The 22,586-nt window shown below is 39.1% G+C and overlaps 1 protein-coding gene across 9 annotated transcripts; it reads right to left on the minus strand.

The window, feature by feature from the left end:
* Positions 1-13,171: 13,171 nt before the first annotated feature.
* Positions 13,172-20,951, minus strand: LOC107767636 (uncharacterized). Of its 9 annotated transcripts, none has more exons than XR_012708794.1 (9): positions 20,810-20,951; positions 18,734-18,790; positions 18,058-18,113; positions 15,801-17,825; positions 15,417-15,713; positions 15,212-15,311; positions 14,842-15,120; positions 13,900-14,007; positions 13,172-13,726 (listed from the first exon to the last, which is right to left on the minus strand). XR_012708794.1 is itself a non-coding variant. In XM_075252008.1 (9 exons), exons 7-9 carry the CDS (start codon positions 15,085-15,087, stop codon positions 13,256-13,258), a joined length of 573 nt encoding a protein of 190 aa, XP_075108109.1. In that variant the 5' UTR covers positions 15,088-15,120; positions 15,212-15,311; positions 15,400-15,713; positions 15,801-17,825; positions 17,975-18,113; positions 18,734-18,790; positions 20,810-20,951; the 3' UTR covers positions 13,172-13,255. The 9 variants fall into 9 exon arrangements, 2 of the variants coding, with proteins under 2 accessions (XP_075108109.1, XP_075108108.1); XR_012708789.1 differs by having other exon boundaries at positions 17,975-18,113; XM_075252008.1 differs by lacking the exon at positions 13,900-14,007 and having other exon boundaries at positions 14,842-14,939; positions 15,084-15,120; positions 15,400-15,713; positions 17,975-18,113.
* Between the last annotated feature and the right edge of the window lie 1,635 nt (positions 20,952-22,586).

Raw genomic sequence — 22,586 nt, forward strand, 5'->3', positions numbered from 1 at the left:
GTATGTATGTATGTATGTATGTGTGTATGTGTGTGTGTGTGTGTATATATATATATATATATATATATATATATATATATGCTGGAAATGAGATTCGATATTTCCTAAAGGCAGCTCTCTCCATCTCTCTCTCCATCTCTGCTTCTCCAATGGATGTATTTCTTTAATATGGTATCAGAGCTCGGCTCAACTCCGGCAAACGATTGAGGAGAAAGTACGATTGAGCTGTTCGAATCTAGAACTTGCTTCAAGTTACAGCTGAAGATACAACTTCTTCTTCAAGCTAGGGTTTGCTGATTTTGAGCAAATTCAACAACTTTCCTGAATTCCTACAACAATTTGAGTGAGTAATTTTCTTCAATTTACAAATCTACGAAGTTACTATGGCAATTAATGAAAATGAATCTGTTTCGAATACTGCTACATCGCCACCATCAGATACTCAGAATCTTGACTTAGTTCATCACAATCATCCTTTGCATATTCATCATTCTGATACTCAAGGTGCTGTTATCTTGATTTAACTTCGAAGTTCGGAAAACTATTCTCTTTGGAGTAGATCTATGAAAATTGTGTTGCATGGCAAAAACAAATTAGGTTTTGTGCTAGGAACCTATAGGAAGGAGCTATATGATGCAAGTTTTCATGAACTCTGGGATTGATGTAATGCTATTATTTTGGCATGGATAATGAACAGTGTTGCTCCTAATTTACTGAGTACTGTGATCTATGCCTCTAATGCACACAAGGTTTGGGAAGATCTTCGTGAGCGATTTGATAAAGTGAATGCTTCTAGATCATTCTACCTTCACAAGGAAATTGCAAAGCTAACTCGAAACCTGCTAACTGTATCTGAATATGTCACGACCCAAAATCCATTGAAGGTCGTGATGGCGCCGGACACCGCTGTCAGGCAAGCCAAAAATAAATACTTAATTTGGTTCTCATTTTAATTTTCTTGAAATCATATTTCCTTCAATTAAATAGTAAAAGATGATATTTACAGAATAAATAATAATATTTTTAACAATTCCAATACAGTGCAATCCATAATTGCCCCAAAATCCGGCGTCACAAGTGCATGAATATCAACTAGGAATATAAAATAATATACAGCGTCCGTACGGAATACAAATTGGACAGGAAAAATATAAATACTCTGAGGGAGACTTTGTTGGCTGCGGGTCGTACTATGGAATGCAGATCACCTAAGTCTCTGCATGCCTACACGCCTCTGCTCCCACGAGGCCACTAGACATATATGTACCTGCACAAAAGAATGTGCAGCAAAGGTAGCATGAGTACGTAAATCAACGCGTATCCAGTAAGTATCCTGCCTAACCTCGAAGAAGTAGTGACGAGGGGTCGACTTCGACACTTACTATGGGCAATAAATAAAATATCAATGATATAACTAAGCTTGGATTACGTAGAACGGCTGTAAGCTCAATATTATGAAATAAGTGAATAATTCTTTTGTTAATAAGAAATTTCCAAATTTATTTTTCATCGTTTATCAATTTGTATATCAGGACAATGAAGCAATATCAATTATCATAAATTTCAAAGCAACCGATTCAATCATGCGCAAATCATGCCGAGGTCGTACGGCCTGATCCAACATAATATTTAAACTGTGCACTGCCGAGGGTCAAACGGCACGAACAATAGATGCATCTATCTGCTACCGAGGCGTTCGGCCCGCTCCACAAAAGAGAAAATACATTAAACAACCAATTCAAGATTTATTAAGGGGCAAATATTCCAAAATTTCAAATTCTCATTAAACGGTCAAGTAAATGAAGTTTAACCTTTTTACAATTCCTTTATCGAGTTTCTAATGTCTTAAACAATTAAATTAACAAGTAGTGCGCAAACATCACAAGTACAACATGATATGGGTCCAAGACTACCCACACATAAGCATAATAGTAGCTACGCACAGACTCTCGTCACCTCGTGCGTACGTAGCTCCCACAAATAGAAACACATAATGATTTGATTCACCTATGAGGTTAATTCCCTCATACAAGGTTAGAGAGGAGACTTACCTCACTCCGACGTTCCAAAACCGGCTCCAACGCCTCCCTAACACCTCAAATCGGTGACCGCCGATCCAAAACTAGTCAAATAAGACGCAACCCAATCAAAATATACTCTAATACTCATAATTAATCAATTTATAATAATTTCCAACTCCGCTCGAAAAATCAATAAAGCAACCCTCGGGCCCACGGGCCCGGATTCCGAAAATTTTCGAAGACAAACACTACCTATAGCACTACGAACTCAAATATAAAATTTATTCTCAATTTCATGCTCAAATTCGTGATCAAAATCCAATAATACCAATTTCTAGGTTTTTCTTCAAAATCCTAAATTTCTACAAATTTTCATGTTTGAATCCATGTATAAATCTTGTATTTAACTTATACTATGCGTGAATCACTTACCTTGACATAGATGATGAAAACCCCTCCTTGAAGCTCTCCAAAATCGCCCCAACCAAGTGAAAAATGGGGGAAAAATGAGCCAAGTCCCGTTCTTAAATCAATCTGCCCAGCCCGACCTTCGCACCTGCGGAAATTCCATCGCAGGTGCGGCTCCAGCTCGGCCCAACAAATCCCCGCATCTGCGCCCTATGTAGCGCATCCGCTTCTGCGGTCACCAAGCGCTCGCTCACCTGCGGCCCTCATGGCTGCTTCTGCGGCCCTCATGGCTGCTTCTGCGACCCTCATGGCCAGCCTCCGCTTCTGCGACCCTCAGGGCTGCTTCTGCGGCTCCGCACCTGCGGCCCTAACCTCGCAGGTGCGGTTACACCAGAAGACAGCAGCCTCAACATTTCTTCCAAGTCCAAACTCGATCCGTTAACCATCCGGAATCCACCCGAGGCCCTCGGGACCTCAATCAAATATACCAATACGTCCCAAAACACATTACGAACTTAGTCGAGCCTTTAAATCACATCAACCAACGCTAAAAACATGAATCACCCTCCAATTCAAACTTAATGAACTTTGAAACTTTAAATTTCTACAATCGATGCCGAAATCTATCAAATCATGTCTGATTGACCTCAAATTTTGTACACAAGTCACATTTGACATTACAGACCTACTCCAACTTCTGAAATCGAAATCCGATCCCGATATCAAAAAGTCCACTCCCGGTCAAACTTCTCAAAAACCTTCAAATTTCTAACTTTTGCCAAATGACCCCAAAATGACCTACAGACCTCCAAATTCACATCCGGACGCGCTCCCAATACCAAAATCACCTTACGGAGCTATTCCCAGACTCGGAATCCCAAACGGACACCGATAACATTGAAATGCATTTCAACCCAAATTTATGAATTTTTTTCAAAAATGCCAGCTTTCCACAATAGGCGCCGAAACGCTTCCGAGTCATCCAAAACTCGATCCGAACATACGCCCGAGTCCAAAATCATCATACGAACCTGTTGGAATCTTCAAATCCTGATTCTGAGGTCGTTTACTTAAAAATCACACCTTAGTCAATTCCTCCAACTTAAAGCTTCCGAAATTAGAATTTTCTTTCCAAATTAACTCCGAAATTTCCCGAAACTCAATTCCGACCACACGTACAAGTCATAATACCTGAAGTGAAGCTGCCTATGGCCTCAAACCGCCGAACGATGCGCTAGAGCCCAAAACGATCGGTCGGGTCGTTACATTCTCTCTCATTTAAACATGCGTTCGTCCTCGAACGTGGTAAGAGCTGCTCTGAAGTTGTCCGAAATCATTGGTCAACACCTCGTGCACCTACCCGTGCTACCACAACCTTGTTGAGCACTTTAGCTTGAACCAATATGAAGATTTTCCTCTTTATTTAGTCAAGTAAGTCTTAGAGTCAAATTCCAACATCCGAAATTCTCTACCAGGCCTGTTTCCAACATACGAACATTGTATCAATCACTACACACTACACCAAACACGATTGTGTACCCTTACTAAATTCTTACCATGCACCACATAATTCACATGACCATAATAATATCCTCCGATAACAATAGCCGAAATTTCACGAATCTGATGCCCACAATACACTTCATGACACGTATAAGTCCTGTTCGAACTCTTGAAATGCTGCCACGACGGAAGAGATGTGCAGAAATTCATAACCAACTGCCGAGTCAACAAATCATTGGGTTTCTTATCTTGACAAGAACCATTACCTCATTATGAACCAAATAACGATATTTGCTCTCTAATATGCTTCATATAAATCTGATCGCACTGATCCCAGGTCCAAAAATCTCGTCTCACCCAGTACAAGTCGTTCCGGCAATAAGCCACCACAAACACTACCAAAGGTCTCATATGATTCCACCATGTGCCAACAATCCACAAACTCGCATACAATACATAAGGAAAAATGAACTCCGGAAAGAACTGCTCAACCCACGTGACTAATTAAACAACCGAAAAGGTGTCATGAATCTTTTTCAGAAAATGCGGGACAAAACACATAGGAATAGATATAGGGAACTGTGCTCAACATCACACTGTTGCGACGTACAACCCGATCCAATCATGATACCCGTGGCGGCGTGCCACCCGATCCAATCAACACATCCGTGGCGACGTGCTACCCGATCCACACATAACAATCTAAAGGAAACACACATCGAGCTGCAATGCTTATACTCACGAAGTGCCCGAATATCAATCATAAGCACGCCAAGTGCATAATACAAATCCTGGGGAGACGGGTAGCGTCACGTGCTATAAAACTCAAGCACAACTAAGGTGCGATATATGATCTGCATCTCGAGAGCCATCCTGCTCACATAACACCACAAACTATACGGGATCTCAATACGAGTGCGAATAATCAAACTGCCTCATAACCCACATAGCACAATAGAGACTACACGGAAGGGCCGACAACAGAAATATCATCCAAGGCCCGAAGACCCCTCCGAAAACAACGCTATGCTGAAATGAACACATCCGGCCTGATATAGGGCCCACATTCACGTTTAGATCCATCCACAGACCTTAAAGTCAATTCTGATCGTACCGCACTGGGCTAATAACTTTTCAAGGATCCACAAGACCCCTTTTCCCATGGCACACAAGAACAACCATCAAATCCGAAACAAACTTCCACAATTCACAACCAACTGAATAGAGCGCCTTTTAGGCCTAAACTCTCACATTAGCGATAATACCAAATCTCCATACTTGGTTTCAAATCTTTAATCAATCAAGTGACTACATGTCACACTTATATAATCTTCCTGTGGGATACGCTCCCACGACCTTCCGCACCAGGTAACAAGTCTGCACATCCATACCACCAGCCACACTAATGCTATAAAGCAAATCAAGAAGCCGCAAATCAGTACACAAAGCCTCTTACATAGGACACCGATCTTAGGTGACGCTAAAGACAATACCAGCTGATTCTAACCATCTGAATTCTTCCCTGATTATCCGAGATCGTGACATTCTTGTCAACACCGAACCTCAACCTTGATCCTTAGCTTCCAATTCCCCATGCCGCTCACTGCACCTAACATGCCAATACGTGAGAGTACCAGAATTCCATAATAACCCCTGATCCACTAATAGGATAAATACTTCATCATATAGAAACCTTTTACTTAGCTCATTTCAGAAGAACCAATGCAACACGCAACTAAATTCCCAAACCGCAGAAAATACAACCTCATGTCGTAATCTAAACTACCATAACTCTTCCGGAAATCCCTTTACACAACAAAGCCATACGAATTGAATACCTCCCAAATCAACCAAGTTGTGGTGGCGCTCAAGCCCAAGTGTACAACCACAAACTACATGTATAACTTCACGCTGGAGAAACTAGTCGCTGCCATAACCGTGCTGACTCAACCATTACCAACCGAGCCACTTCTTCTAATTTACTCAGGACTTGCCCTAGAAATAATAATAGCTCCATTCAAAACATCATGAACCCAAATCCGCACTCATCCTGAGTGACCTTATTTCACGAGACCACGTTGTCTCCAAAACCCATGAACCATCTCATACCCTCCTTATGCGCATATTCGCATCGTCAACTGGTACACCCATTCTGAAAATCCCTCTATGAATCCGAAGTTATTTTCTCCCATTCCTCCAATGTCACACCGTATAACGAAGATAACGTAGAACACTCCAATCCACTTTTCATAATCCACTGCAAAAGCTCAATACTTAACCATACTACTGGCTCGAAATTCTTAGGCACCACACTTTGAATCTTTAAACCTACTAGAACCATTGTTGAGAGTCATCCACTCTGACTTGTTTCTAATTATGATCAAACTCCAAGGCCCTGCTAGCATATGAACACCTTCTCAAAGAAGCACTCGGCTGACTCACTTTCCTTGTACATCACATCTACACGAAGCATAAACCCCGAGTCTTCCCAAAGCCTAAACGTGAATCGATAAGGCCAATTATAGCACACATTCCTCAAATCCTTGGCTCAAATCACCACTGATGTTCTCTTCCTTAGTCGTAACAAACCACCAATATGCCGATAACTAGAAACCTCACAAGTAGATAACCATGCAATCCAATCGTAGGCGGTGGGGCTCTCCCACTTAAGCTTGAAGCTACTATTACATGACCCTGGAACCTACCATGATTCCTTCTTCCTTACTGACATGACCTCGTGCAACCGACCCTCCAAATTCCTCGAAATCTTCCTGTTAACCATTTCATGAACGCTCTGAATCACTAGCCATATTTACATATTCGACCTCTTATCGGATAGCCAGTAAAATTCTTCGTATGAGCTTCGTCAACACCACGCAACCGCTAACCTGCTCACAGGAGATAACCCACCTGTGGAAACTCCATGCCGACATCATCCAATGCTGCTGCACTGGGTACAATTACTACAAAATCAGTAACCCATCCTGAGCCCGTGCTCATTCACCAGCTGTACAAGCCCGTTCACTCCTCATGGACATCAACTAAAGGTGCGACAATAAATTCCAATCCAAAGTCATGTTGTATCCTTCTTTATACCATGCAACTCCTTTTCGCCGTATCCAATCCTTCTCTGTATAGCAACCAATATTCCAAATTAAGTTCGTGGACTTAGTCACTATCCACCATGAGTTCCAAATCACTCTAAACTTTTCGCAACGCGTGTAGCTATCCTACAATAGAACCCATATGCTACTCTGCCACTCTCCTACTTTGGTCAAACCCTCTCCTTTAAGCAACTACTCGACTTCTGCCTCTCACACTTGGCCTTCTAGAAACTTAACCGCGACAAGACACCTCCCACATTTCTTTCCTCATCCTCCACTGCCCAGCTGTTGCCTTAAATCAAAATCTATATCTGTAGCACTTGAACCAATCGATCGGTACCAACTTCAAACCTTTCCGAAGATCGTCTTCCTCGAGCCATCAATACTAGAAACACCGATTCGATTCCAAAATCGCTACACCCTGTTATTTCTTACAGCCGCTTCTCCGACACCATTTTACAATACCCCGCCCCGAAGGCGAATTGAAGAAGACCACAACACCGACGAACTTAACGCATCCAATCCAAGACGATGACACCACATCACAGATGAAAATTCCATCACGCTCGAAAATACCAAGTTTCGTTACTCCATCAACCCAAACCTGAACATTCTTAGTCCGAATGTCTTTCCTCCATTGGAAATAAAACACTGAACCCTTGAATCATGTATTGAGAAAAACCTCCTTTTAAATCATTCACTGCCTCGACGCATAGACAAGCATCCTACCATTACACCAACACTATGCGATAGCAACGCACGAATCATCATAACAATCAGTGCCAAATCTCAAACCATAGGTAATACAAATATTGAGCTGCAACGACAGAACGACCTTCCGCAAGGCGACAACAATAGCCCAATCAAATACGCAGGGAGAAACATCCTGCACCACATTTGTAGTACCATTAAAATTCCTCGATTCCTAATTTATAACAAGCGCTTCACATCGCATAAGACTGAATAGGAAAGGAATGAACGCATAAGCCTCAAAGGAATCAAATCGCACGATGAGGAATCAAGGAGGGAAGTGCTCCTAACAGTCCTGTAGACTCTCGAAGATAAGTACATATGTCTCCGTACCGATCCGCAAGACTCTACTAGAATTGCTCATGATCCGTGAGACCTAAGTGAACCTAGTTCTCTGATACCATGTTGTCACGACCCAAAATCCATTGAAGGTCGTGATGGCGCCGGACACCGCTGTCAGGCAAGCCAAAAATAAATACTTAATTTGGTTCTCATTTTAATTTTCTTGAAATCATATTTCCTTCAATTAAATAGTAAAAGATGATATTTATAGAGTAAATAATAATATTTTTAACAATTCCAATACAGTGCAACCCATAATTGCCCCAAAACCCGGTGTCACAAGTGCATGAACATCAACTAGGAATATAAAATAATATACAGCGTCCGTACGGAATACAAATTGAACAAAAAAAATATAAATACTCTGAGGAAGACTTTGTTGGCTGCGGATCGTACTATGGAATGCAGATCACCTAAGTCTCTGCATGCCTACAAGCCTCTGCTCCCACGAGGCCACTAGACATATATGTACCTGCACAAAAGAATGTGCAGCAAAGGTAGTATGAGTACGTAAATCAACGCGTATCCAGTAAGTATACTGCCTAACCTCGAAGAAGTAGTGACGAAGGGTCGACTTCGACACTTACTATGGGCAATAAATAAAATATCAATGATATAACTAAGCATGGATTACGTAGAACGGCTGTAAGCTCAATATTATGAAATAAGTGAATAATTCTTTTGTTAATAAGAAATTTCCAAATTTATTTTTTGTCGTTTATCAATTTGTATCTCAGGACAATGAAGCAATATCAATTATCATAAATTTCAAAGCAACCGATTCAATCATGCGCAAATCATGCCGAGGTCGTACGGCCTGATCCAACATAATATTTAAACTGTGCACTGCCGAGGGTCGAACGACACGAACCATAGATGCATCTATCTCCTACCGAGGCGTTCGGCCCGCTCCACAAAAGAGAAAATACATTAAACAACCAATTCAAGATTTATTAAGGGGCAAATATTCCAAAATTTTAAATTCTCATTAAACGGTCAAGTAAATGAAGTTTAACCTTTTTACAATTCCTTTATCGAGTTTCTAAATGTCTTAAACAATTAAATTAACAAGTAGGGCGCAAACATCGCAAGTACAACATGATATGGGTCCTAGACTACCCAGACATAAGCATAATAGTAGCTACACATGGACTCTCATCACCTCGTGCGTACGTAACCCCCACAAATAGAAACACATAATGATTTGATTCACCTACGGGGTTAATTTTCTCTTACAAGGTTAGAAAAGAGACTTATCTCACTCCGACGTTCCAAAATTGGCTCCAACATCGCCCTAACACCTCAAACCGGTGACCGCCGATCCAAAACTAGTCAAATAAGATGCAACCCAATCAAAATATACTCTAATACTCATAATTAAGCAATTTATAACAATTTCCAACTCCGCTCGAAAATCGATAAGGCAACCCTCAGGCCCACGGGCCCTGATTTCGAAAATTTTCGAAGACAAATACTACCCATAGCACTACGAACTCAAATATATAATTTATTCTCAATTTAATGCCCAAATTCGTGATCAAAATCCAAGAATACCAATTTCTAGGTTTTTCTTCAAAATCCAAAATTTCTACAAATTGTCATGCTTGAATCCATGTATAAATCTTGTATTTAACTCACAATACACGGGAATCACTTACCTTGACATAGATGATGAAACCCCTCCTTGAAGCTCTCCAAAATCGCCCCAACCAAGTGAAAAATGAGGGGAAAATGAGCCAAGTCCCGTTCTTAAATCAATCTGCCCAGCCCGACCTTCGCACATGCAGTCAAATAGCCGCTTTTATGGCTCCGCACCTGCAAACATTCCATCGCAGGTTCGGCTCCAGCTCGGCCCAACCAATCCCCGCATCTGCACCCCATGTAGCGCATGTGCACGTCCGCTTCTGCGGTCACCAAGCACTTCTGCGCTCGCGCACCTGCGCGTTTATGCCTGCTTCTGCGGCCCAGGCCTTTTTGGCCAGCCTCCGCTTCTGCGACCCTCATGGCCTCTTTTGTGGCTCCGCACCTGCGGCCCTAACCTCGCAGGTGCGGTTACACCAGAATACAACAACCTCAACATTTCTTCCAAGTCCAAACTCGATCCGTTAACCATCCGAAATCTACCCGAAACCCTTGGGACCTCAACCAAATATACCAACACGTCCCAAAACACATTACGAACTTAGTCAAGCCTTTAAATCACATCAACCAATGCTAAAAATACGAATCACCCTCCAATTCAAACTTAATAAACTTTGAAACTTCAAACTTCTACAATTGATGCCGAAACCTATCAAATCACGCCCGATTGACCTCAAATTTTGCACACACGTCACATTTGATATTACGGACCTACTCCAACTTCCGGAATCAGAATCTGACCACGATATCGAGAAGTCCACTCCCAGTCAAACTTCTCAAAAACCTTCAAATTTTTAACTTTCACCAAATGACCCCAAAATGACCTACAGACCTCCAAATCCACATCCGGGCGCACTCCCAATACCAAAATCACCTTACGGAGCTATTCCTAAACTCGAAATCCCAAACGGACATCGATAACATTGTAATGCACTTCAACCCAAATTTATGAAATTCTTCCAAAAATGCCAGCTTTCCACAATAGGCGCCGAAACGCTCCTGAGTCATCCAAAACTCGATCCGAACATACGCCCGAGTCCAAAATCATCATACGAACCTGTTAGAACCTTCAAATCCCGATTCCGAGATCGTTTAATCAAAAATCAAACCTTAGTCAATTCCTCCAACTTAAAGCTTCTGAAATTAGAAATTTCTTTCCAAATTAACTCCGAATTTTCCCGAAACTCAATTTCGACCACACGTACAAGTCATAATACCTGAAGTGAAGCTTCTCATGGCCTCAAACCGCCGAACGATGCGCTAGAGTCCAAAGCGACCGGTCGAATCGTTAGAGAAAATTTCTCGAAACTTAGGGAGTTATGGGATGAATATGAAGCTTTAGCTCCTTCTCCTTCATGTGGATGTCCTGAATCCAAGTAGCATGCAGAACACTATCAACTACAGAAATTGTATCAGTTTCTGACTGGTTGAAATGACTCCTTTGATAATGCTAAAGATCAAATTCTTATGATTCGACCACTTCCAAATGTCAATCAAGCCTATGCTATGGTAGTTAATGTTGAAAGTCCAAGGAAAAACAATGCAGCTCTGAGTGCTGGTATTGGTAATTCTACAGTGCTGATGAGTAAGGCTAACTTTGTGAATGGAAATAGTAGTTTTAAACCTAGAAACAACCTTGGGAGGTCTACACTACAATGTGACTACTGTCACCTGAAAGGTCATACCAAGGACACTTGCTATAAGCTTCATGGATATCCTGCTGATTTCAAGGCCAAGAGAAGAGGTTATTCATGTCCTCATGTGAACAATGCATCCACTGCCCCAGGATTTCAAACTCCCGACCCTTCTCAACTTATTCCTCAGTTCTCCTCCCCTACTCCAGTTTTTACTCAAGAACAATATAATCAGATCCTGCAAATGCTGAGCAAAGGAAAGAAGGTAGAATCTGTGGCAAATGCAGCAACTATGAACAACACAGGTACTATAACAACCTTCATGTCTCATCTAGTTAATGATAACTGGATAGTAGACACAAAAGCCTCCAATCATATGGTACATAATTCCAAGCTACTAAGTGAAATCAAGGATCTGACTAATATAGATAGTAATAAAGTTCATCTCCCTAATGGTGAGCAGATTGCTATCAGTCATACTGGTGTTTCCACAATCTTCAAAACTAAATTATTACAGAATGTCTTATACACTCCAGACTTCAAATACAACTTGATGTCAGTCTCAAACCTTACAAAGGAGTTGAGATGCCTTGTTGCATTGTTTCCTGATTTTTGTCTTTTTCAGGACCTCTTGAGTGGGAAGGTAATGTGGATTGGTATAGAAGAGTGTGGGCTCTACATCCTGAAGCCAAATGTCTCTAAGGACTCAGTGCAGCTGCAAGATGCAAAGCAAAGTACCAGTCTAGTATCTTTTGTAAATACTGTCTCTAGTTCTAGTAACAATAAGGCAGTTCATACTAGGTCTACTAAGAATTGTATTGTGTCTTTGTGGAACAAGAGACTAGGGCATGCACCTCTGAAAGTTCTACAAAAGATTAGTAGTTTACTTCATGTTCCTATGCAAGATCACCATTGTACATTGTGTCCTATTGCTAAGCAATCTAGACTGCCATTTCCTCACAATACTTCTTGTTCTGCTCATCCTTTTGAACTTGTGCATGCTGATGTCTGGGGACCATATAGGGTCCCAACTCATGATGGTAAGAGATATTTTATGACATTGGCGGATGATTTCTCCAAGTACACCTGAATCTTCTTAATGAACACTAAAGCAGAATCTAGTGTTGTGTTAACACTACAAATAAAGCCTTTAGCGACGGACTAATTCCATAGCTAAATAGTATATTTCCGTTGCTAAATAGTATATTTCCGTTGCTAAACAGGTTTAGCAACGGATTAGCGACGAATTTGTGTCCATCGCTAAAATGCTCGTAGCTAACCCCTTAGTAACGAAAAATTTGAATCCGTTGGTAAGTTAGCAACGAATTAGCTACGGTTTGTATCTGTAGCAACTGTTAGTGACAACACATATCCGTCACAATTCTCATCAATTCTGTCGTCATATCTACAAGTCATTTCGTTGTCAGATTTAATTGGCGACGAATATTTTCCGCCGTTAATCCGTCGCTGATATTATTGAGACATTTCTGCCTTTCTTTTGGCGACGCAATTCTTTTGTCGCAAATCTGTCGCAGCATGTTATTCTATATTAGTTATATCTACAAAGAAAATTCGTCACAAATTATATTTTTTATTTTTTATATAATAAAATAGATATTGTTCAAGTATATAGAATATACTTAATAAAAACTAAAATTCATAAAAATTAATATTCTACAAGATCCAAAATAGATACCTAAATGCAAATGTATAATTATGTTTAAAACATCTACATTACTAAAATAAAGTTCAAACAGAGACTAGAGAGTGAAGGTAATCATCAGAAAGTGATGCATAAACCTCGTTAATACCAAAACATCTACAATACCAAAGTTCAAATAAAAAAAGTTAACTACTGAGAGACTGGGGAGTGAAGGTCATCATCAGAAAACGATACATGAACCTCGTTAATATTAGTAGTAGGAGGAGGAATTGGAGGTGACACAACTGATGGGTGATGGGTAAGATTATCTGGCATATGTGAGGGTGAAGAAATCAATCCTCTTACTCGCCCAGCCAACACATGAAGCATGTGATAAGTCAGTACATGAACCATATGATCAGTCAATGCAGGAATCAATCGCATCACTAACTCATCCAAATTCGCCATCGATGATAACTGAGCATTCAGAGGTGGTGTTGATAATGAAGCATCAGATCCAGAAGAGGCACGAAGATTAGGCCCATAGAAATATTTTGCTTGATATCCAAGACCATATATTCTTCTCTTCTTTTTCCCTCCCGCGGCTTGATAAAATGCTAGAGATTGATCAATATCAGATTGAGTTTGTGTTTGTTGTTGTAATATTTGTTGATAATTTTCCTGGTAATAGCATAATAGTTAGTGAAATTCATTAATGATAGCTGTTAAGTTCTTCATTCAATCAAAAGTTCGCTAAAATCATTTTTAGGACAGAAACAGGTGCAAAACAAGTAGTTTAAGTGGGACGTGAATGTCATATATAAAGTTAATAAAATTATTGGATTTGGACTTACAAGTACAATTCGTGATCGCTCACTAACAAAAGATTTTTCATCATGACCATGTGTATGGACGTGAAAATATAGCTCACTTGGTGTTGGATCTCGACCCTTTTCAATAGACTATACAAAAAATAAATAGCTTTATTTTCTTTGATAAGGTAAAACAGTTTATTAATGGAGGTACCAAGAAGGTATACAATAGTACATGAACAAGAAGAATAGCCCCTACAAAAAAAATCAGATTATATACTTACCAACATATCCAAGAAATCCAAATACTCAAAAGAATAACTCAAAAGTTGCAAGGAGATGCTAGGGATTTTTTAAATGCAAAAAGAACTGGACAATTGTTGATAGAAGGAGCTGACCACATAGAGCATTTGCTGTCACAAAGTGGTACTAATCAGCAGTGTTACTCTGCAACAGGCAGCTAGTGCATATGTAAATTGCGATGCATGAAATCCTAATGCTCAGGTGGAGACAAGAACTAATGCATTGGTTATTCCTACTGGCCAAAGTTTTATGAAAATATCAGAAAAAGATAACAATAGTGGTAAGCAGCAGGTGTTTCACATACAACCTGCTGAAGTTCAAAAACAGTCTGCTATGAGGAATAGTGGTGTGGCTAATTCCGGGCAAAATTGTGAAGGGGCTATGACTGCAGTTGTTGCTGCTCTGTTAACTGGTGAAAATACGGCAGCATCACATGATAAGGGTCCGATTTTTCATATAGATGATGCTATGACTGCAACTGCTGCTGCTCTGTTATTCTTACTCTATTGTACTTACAGTTACAACTTTGCATCTCATCACAAATAAATAAACAAGTCACAAGAACAATACCAAGCTGAAACATTGCTCAAACCACAAGAACAACAAGGGATCAACCTATTAAGAAAGCTGAAATATGTGTATTGAATTCTAATGATTATCCCTTACGAACAATATACTTACAAGTCTCTTGAGATGTCCCCCAATGGTGACAAAGCCGCCCGTGTGAGTCCCAATGGCGACAGCGGTCCCACCGCCGCAACAAATTTTTGCATTTATTTCTGATTTTTAATACACTTAGGATCTTTTCATAGTTTCATCCAATTGTCCCACACATTTTCTGGAACAAAATCCGGTTGAACTAAATCCCTTTCTTTTTTTATTTTGCAAATAAAATCACAGTACCTTCTTGCTGCCTTACTTACCCATAGGCGCTTCATTCTCAGTGTGATTGCAACGAACCTATTTAAGAAAAATCGTAAGACTTAGTTAAATTTTACAAGTTAATTTAAGTAAATTATTTTATAAAAGAAAATGATTGTTGGAGTCTTACATATCCCTTGAACTATTCAGCGAAATATGTTTGAAGGCTTTCATCTATTTGATCTTGAGATCGATTCAGGAGTTCTTCTGGCAAACGTTCCACATACATACTTCATTGCAATAAAATAAGTTAAAATATGAATTCATGATATATGGATACGTTTATCATATTAAGAAAGTATAACTTTCAAATATTACATCACAAATGGCTCAACCTCTTTACAATATAGTAGAATGTAAGTTTGGGCAGCCTTGAATTCGTCAAGAGATAAGTTTTTCTTTTTTGCTTCTCCCCATAGTCGACCTGAATGGGTGGATATTGATAAATTTCCTTCAAGATCTTTCCCAACACCACCATCATCATTACATGCCGCATTATGATTACGTGTCATAACATAAGGTTCAAAAATAATGAGAAAACAATTATGTTGACTCTGTCATCAAGCAAGCTTCGCAAATGGAACCTTCGACACTAGCTTTATTCCCAATAATTTTTAAGAGTTCCAAGGTACCTAAATGGATAAATGGATGGACCACTAAATTAGAAAACCCATGTGTAGCACAATTTTATAATTAGTACATAAATATTTTATATTTACCTCTCAAAAGGATACATCCATTGGTATTGTACAAATCCAGCAATCCTTGCTTCATATGGAAGGTGCACAGGTAAATATTCCATTGAGTTAAAGAACCCAGGGAGAAATATACGTTCTAACGTACACAAGATTTGTGGGATGTCTGCCTCTAATCTCTCCATTTCAGCAACTCGTAGAGTGGTCGAAGAAAGATCTTTAAAAAATAAATTTAATTTTGTAAGTGCTTGCCACACATTATTAGGAAGCAACTCACGAAAGGCAATAGGCATTAATCATTGCATGAACACATGGCAATCATGAATTTTCATTCCAAATACCCTATACTTGGTCGTGTCTAGACATCGACTCAAATTCAAAACAAACCCATCCGGAAACTTCAAACCTTTCAACCAATCAAACAAGATATCTGTTGCTGCCTTGTCTATTGTATATGCAGCTTTGGGATAGCTTCCACTTGCATCCTTTGCCAACTGAGATCGATCACAGTAGTTTACCATATCTAGACGTGCTTTTGGATTGTCTTTGGTTTTGTCTTTAACATTAAAAATTGTGTTAAAAACATTATCAAAGACATTCTTTTCAATATGCATGATGTCAAGATTATGTCGAATCATGTTGGAATTCTATTAAGGAAAATCCCAAAAGATACTTTTTTTCCATCCACAAGTTTTACATATTCTCCGATTAACTTCTTCTACATCCAGCTCTGTCACTTTCCTTAGTCCCAACTCACTAATTTTGTTTAAAATTTCCTCTCTAGTTATAAAGGTTGGTGGTAGCCTTTTGACAGTCTGACCTTTAAGAAAGTTTTTACGATCTCTCCTAAATGGATGATTTTGGTCAAGAAACATTCTATGACTGTCAAACCAAGATATTTTTCCACCATGATGTAATATAAAAGATTGTGCTTCCTCCATATAGTAAGGACATGCTAACTTCTTCGCGGTACTCCATCCTGATAACATAGAATATGCTAGAAAGTCACTGATTGTCCACATCAAAGTTGCCCTTAATTGAAAATTTAGCTTTTTTGAGATGTCAAATGCTTCTACACCCTCATCCCACAACAAGGTTAGTTCTTTTATTAGAGGTGGTAGATAAACATCAATATTTTGCTTAGGATTGGTTGGTCCTGCAACAATGACAGTTATAAACATATAAGCCTCCTTCATACACATCCGTGGAGGTAAATTGTATGGAGTGACAATCACTGGCCACGAAGAATATTTCCTCCCAGATTGACCAAATGGTTGGAAACCATCAGTACATAATCCCAACCTTACATTCCTTGGTTCAGCTGCAAAAAAGGAATAAGTTTCATTAAAGTGCTTCCAAGCCTTAAAGTCTGATGGATGACGCTTTAGCCCCTCCTCTTCTACATGCTCATGATGCCATCTCATGTCAGCAGTTGTAGCATGGGATGCATATAATCTCCGCAATCTAGGAATCAAAGGAAAGTAATATATTTTCTTGTAAGGGACCAATTTCCTCTTACGAGAGCCGACACGACTCTTATATCTCTGGTAGCCACAAAATTTACAAGATGTGAGGTCCTCGTCCTCACCCCAATATAACATACATCCTGAATTACAACAATCAATCTTTTCAACGGGCAAACCCAAGCTACGCACTAGCTTCTTAGTCTGATAATAGTTATCAAGCACTATATTATCTTTAGGTAAAGCTCTTTAAATAGTTGCATCATTTGGTCATAACCCCTATGTGACAATGAATTCTCCATTTTAATGTTTAACATCCTAGAAACTACTGCAAGTTGAAAGAGAGAAGAACCAGGATACAATTCTGCATTGGCAGCCTGTAGCAAATCATAGAACTTCTGAGATTTAAGATTAGGCTCCTCCTCCATTGAAGGTTCATAAGGATGAGATGACTCAGGTTCAACATTACTATCAAATTGCGAACTCGAACCCTGGCTAATATTGGGCCCAACTATGTCAAGAATCATTCTTCGGTATGGATTCTCATATCCAAATTCTGGTTGAGCACCACCATTCAAATTACTACCTGAAGACAACTCATTAGTCAGGCATCTTTCTCCTTGATATATCCAAACAAAATAATTCTCAATAAATTCAAACTGCAAAAGGTGTAATCTAACGGTTTCAACATCCATGTATTTAATGTTGTAACATTTTTTTACAAGGACATCTTACATTGTCGCCACTCATGCGATTTCATTGAGAACATGCAAACTGGAGAAATTTATCCACACCCGATATGAAACAAGAATTAATACCTCCTCGTCCATCCAACCTCTCATACATCCAACCACACTCTACATTCTCCATTTTCCTATTTAATGTTGAAATATAAAAGACAAGCAAATGTTATTTTTTGGTAAGTAATAACACAAGAATAAAGTAAAGGGAAGATATACTTAACCTTACCAAACACCTAGTATTGCCTTTTTATGCACGAAGGAAAGAAACCAAATACATGGCAGCAAAAAAACTCAAGTAGTTACTTTTATTTTATAAGCCATAAATTGTTAAAGAAAAAGAACATCGCAGATACATCATGAAGCTCATGTAAGATTAAATATATCACAAACACATCAGAAAGCTAATGTACATCAGAATATCACAAATATATCCCTAGCAGTCACTATATATAAACAATCTCAAATACATCAGAACATCACAAATATATCAGAAAGCTAATGTAAGCTATGTGAATATTTTTAGACAATTGAAAATTATCTCGCACCCCTAGTAGTCACTATATGTAAGATTAACCATTTGTGAAAAAGCTAAAATTCTAAATAACATTCACATTTCATTTTAAGAAAGCGCTAATAAGAACAAGAAAAAGAAGGGAGAGAGAGAGAGAGCGAGAGAGATAGCGACAGTAAAATATATGTCAAACAAAATAAATTAAGATATATTTATGAGTTAATAGAAAGATACCAATACCTTAACTAATCCATCAGAAATCTTTGAGATTGTTTCGTTCCTTTTCCTGAAATGAAGCTGAGCAAATATAAATTTAGTCAGACACATGCAAAAAGACTACCATATAGATTTATTTTGCAATATGTAGAACCATAAAGGTACTAATAAATTTATTACAGAGATTATATTCATGTTTCTAGCTAGTTTCAGAAGACAAAATCATGTATTGATACAAAAAGCTACACAACTCATATGTCAAGAAAATAGGAAAAAAATGGCAGTCACGATCATGAAAAGGCTACGTATGAAGGCAAATATGTTGAGAAATATCAAGGTGATTTAAGGACTTTATTGGATAAAAAGAAGAAGGCTGTTGTGGTGTCGTTTACTGGTAATGGTGGTGATCGTGTGACTGAGAAGGTGAATATAGGAGGAACGGGCTGGCAATCATCAAAACTCAATATCACAATTGTTCCACCTGCTGAAGTTCGAGTGGAGCATGGGGTTTCTCAGAATGCACCAGCTGATCGGGTTGCTGTTTCAGGTGTTAAGGAAGCTGCTAAAAATGTGCCTAATGCAGCTGTAGTTCATATTGAAACTGGACAAATTATTGAAAAGAAAACAACTGCTGAAAATACTGTGCAGAGTAATACGGATCAACGAAAAACTTCTGATAAATCTAAAGCTCCTAGGGATATTCCTGCAGCTACTTCTTTGGCAAGGATTTACCAGGCTGTGGGCTCAGCTTTACAAAATCATACAAAGTTATTTATGATGGGTGATCAAGCTACTACATCTGCACGTGAAGTAATTGAAAAACCAGCAGTGTTTACACCTACTGCTATGCACAATGAAGGCCGAGGTCTTGTAAGAAAGGAGGAAAAAGCTGAACTTGGTTTTGATGCGTCAAGCAAAACTGGTACAACTCACATTGAGATAGCAGCTTCACAAAAATCAGATGTTAAGGCTTTGCAAAATTCAAATTGTAGTGACGGGGCAGAGGTGGGTCGATCACCAACTAAGAGTATGCACTTGGTGTGGCTCATGACCAAGCTGGAAATTTGATGCAACATTTTGAAGTTGCAACTGATGAATGTGATGAGCGGTGAATGCTACTAATGCTGCTTGGGCTGTATATCAATCAATTACACTTAAAAAGTGGATGTTGAAGCTGAGCAATCAGGAAACCATGGGATATAGAAGCAAATATGCAGGTTGGAAATCTGTTGCAACAAGAAAAGGAAATAAACTGGACACGAAAGTGTTCAAGTGGCTGCACATTCCAGTAGCATTTTGGCTAGGAATATTGTGCATTTACAACTAGCTTGAATGCCTATAAATTGAGCAACAATGAGGAGAAAAATATGGAGGAAGGATGGACTCCGGTAGCTTGCAAAAAGATTGTTGCAAGTCAAAAAACAGCTGGTCTAGATAAGGTGCAGCATGGTGATCAAACAGAAGGTGCAAAGGAGTTGTGTACTCTAAACTCTTATGAGGTTTTGCTGCATAATGAGCAGTGGAGGTTATGAATGACAAGATTGATGCTAAGAAGTTGGAACTGGTAGGTGGCAATACAGTCTCAACATCTGGACAAACCAGCTATACAGGCAGCATAAAAGAGCGGCAAAACTCCAAGACTACTAGTGCTAGAGTGAAGGAACATGTTACTGGGAAGATGCTGGAACTGGTTGATGTCAAAGCAGTCTTAAAAGCAGGACAAAACAACGTGAAAGTTCAGCAACAAAGTAGAGTTTTCTAGCACTTCACCTTGAAGAAATTGAAAACCACGCAGATCTCTAGACACCTAAATTAGATTTTAATCACCAAATATCACCAAAATTGGTATTAATCAAGAGTTCAACACAAAAGAAACTCCCAAATCAGATTTTAGCAATAATAAGTAGTAATAACAATACATATTTATGCACAAATGAGATATACCCAGAATATGTCAACCCCTACTTCAAATTTAACTTCACATACTAAAAAGAAGAAGGGGGAAGAGACGAAAGCTTGATTTATTTTACATCTACCAAAGCCCTAAAATTTTGACTATAGAAAAATTGCTAATAAACAGAGAAAGAAGCAGAGACATACCAGTATTTTAGAAAAGAGATGATCTAGTAGTGCATCTGGGAAGATTAATGAAAGATTAGAGGAGAAGAAGAAGAAGCAAAGGGGCTCGTTTCTTACTGTATTTTTCTGTGAGAAAGACCTTATTTTTTTGTCTTACAAAGGTAAAGATAGCAGCAACACTTATTTTCCCTAAATACCTAGCGACAAAATATTTTCGTAGAAACAAGGGTAAATGTACCCTCATTAATGAAAAAGATTAGCGACATACATGTTTCGTCGCTAAATCCGTTGCTAATATGTAATAAATTTTGTCATCAAATTTTCCTTGCTTATTTTGTTGCTAAAATGAGGGCGCCAATTTTTAACGCCAATTTTTAGCGACAGAGTTTTTATTTTGTTGCTACTTTGTCGCTAAATTAGTTACTAAGTCTTCTACTTACTTTTTCTACGACAGAATTCTATTTCCGTAGTTAATCTACCGCTACTTAGCGACGAAAAAATATTTGTCGCAAAAATCCGTCGCTAAATCGAGTTTTTTTGTAGTGTAAAAATGTTTTTAACACTAGTTCAAACTCAATTTGATTACAAGGTTAAGTGTCTCAGGTCTGACAATGGTACCGAGTTCTTCAATGAGCAGGTCAACAGTTTCTTAGTGCAACATGAACTTATTCATCAGATTTCCTGTGTATATACACCTCAACAGAATGGTAAGGTTGAAAGAAAACACAAGTCCATCCTTAATATGGCAAGAGCCTTGAGGTTTCAAGCCTTTGTTCCACTACAGTTCTGGGGTGGGTATGTTTATACAATAGTCTATCTTCTGAATAGACTGCCTACAGTCTTGTTGAAGGGAGCCTCTCCCTTTGAGAAGCTCTATAACAAGGTTCCTTCTCTTCAGCACTTGAGGATCTTTGGTAGCCTGTGCTATGCCACCTTAGCTAGAAAAGCAGACAAATTCATTCCCGGGGCCATTCCTGCTGTACATTTAGGCTACTCCTCTGTGCAAAAATGATACATCTTGTATGATCTTCACTCTAAACAGTTCTTTGTAAGCAGGGACACTGTCTTCAAATAAGATGTCTTTCTGTAATGACCCAACCGGTCGTTTTAAGCATTTGCACTTCGCTCGGTAGTTTACGGGCATGAGTAGCTCCGTATGATGTATTATAACTTATGTGAATCGTCGGTTTTGATTTTTTAGGTTATTCGGAATCGAATTGGAAGAATGAATTTTATTGTTGAAACTTTAAAGTGGGAGAGTTGACCAAGATTGACTTTTTTATAAATTTGAACCCAGAACGGAGTTTTGATGGTTTCGGTATGTCCGTTGGGTGATTTTGGACTTAGGAGCGCGTCTGGATTATGAATTGGAGGTCCGTAGTGGAATTTGGCTTGAAATGACAAAAATTAGATTTTTGGAAAGTTTGACCGGGAGTGGACTTTTTGATATCGAATTTAGATTTTGATTCTGGGAATTAGAATAGCTTCGTTATGTCATTTGGGACTTGTGTGCAAAGTTTGACGTCAATCAGACGTGATTTGAATGGTTTCGGCATCGGTTGTGGAAGTTTGAAGTTCAAAGTTCATAGATTTTGATTTGAGGTGTGATTCATCGTTTTGAGGTTTTAATGTGTGTTTTGAGGCCTCGAGCAGGTCCGTGTTATGTTATTGGACTTGTTGTTATATTCGGATGGGGTCCCGAGTGGCTCGGATGAGTTTCGGACGAGGTTCGGATCACTTTCGTTGCATAGTGCATTGCTGAAGGCTGTTGATTCTGGTGTGATCGCACCTGCAGCTG

Source organism: Nicotiana tabacum, chromosome 4 (genome assembly GCF_000715075.1).
Source record: "Nicotiana tabacum cultivar K326 chromosome 4, ASM71507v2, whole genome shotgun sequence".
In the NCBI taxonomy this organism is placed as follows: Eukaryota; Viridiplantae; Streptophyta; class Magnoliopsida; order Solanales; family Solanaceae; genus Nicotiana; species Nicotiana tabacum.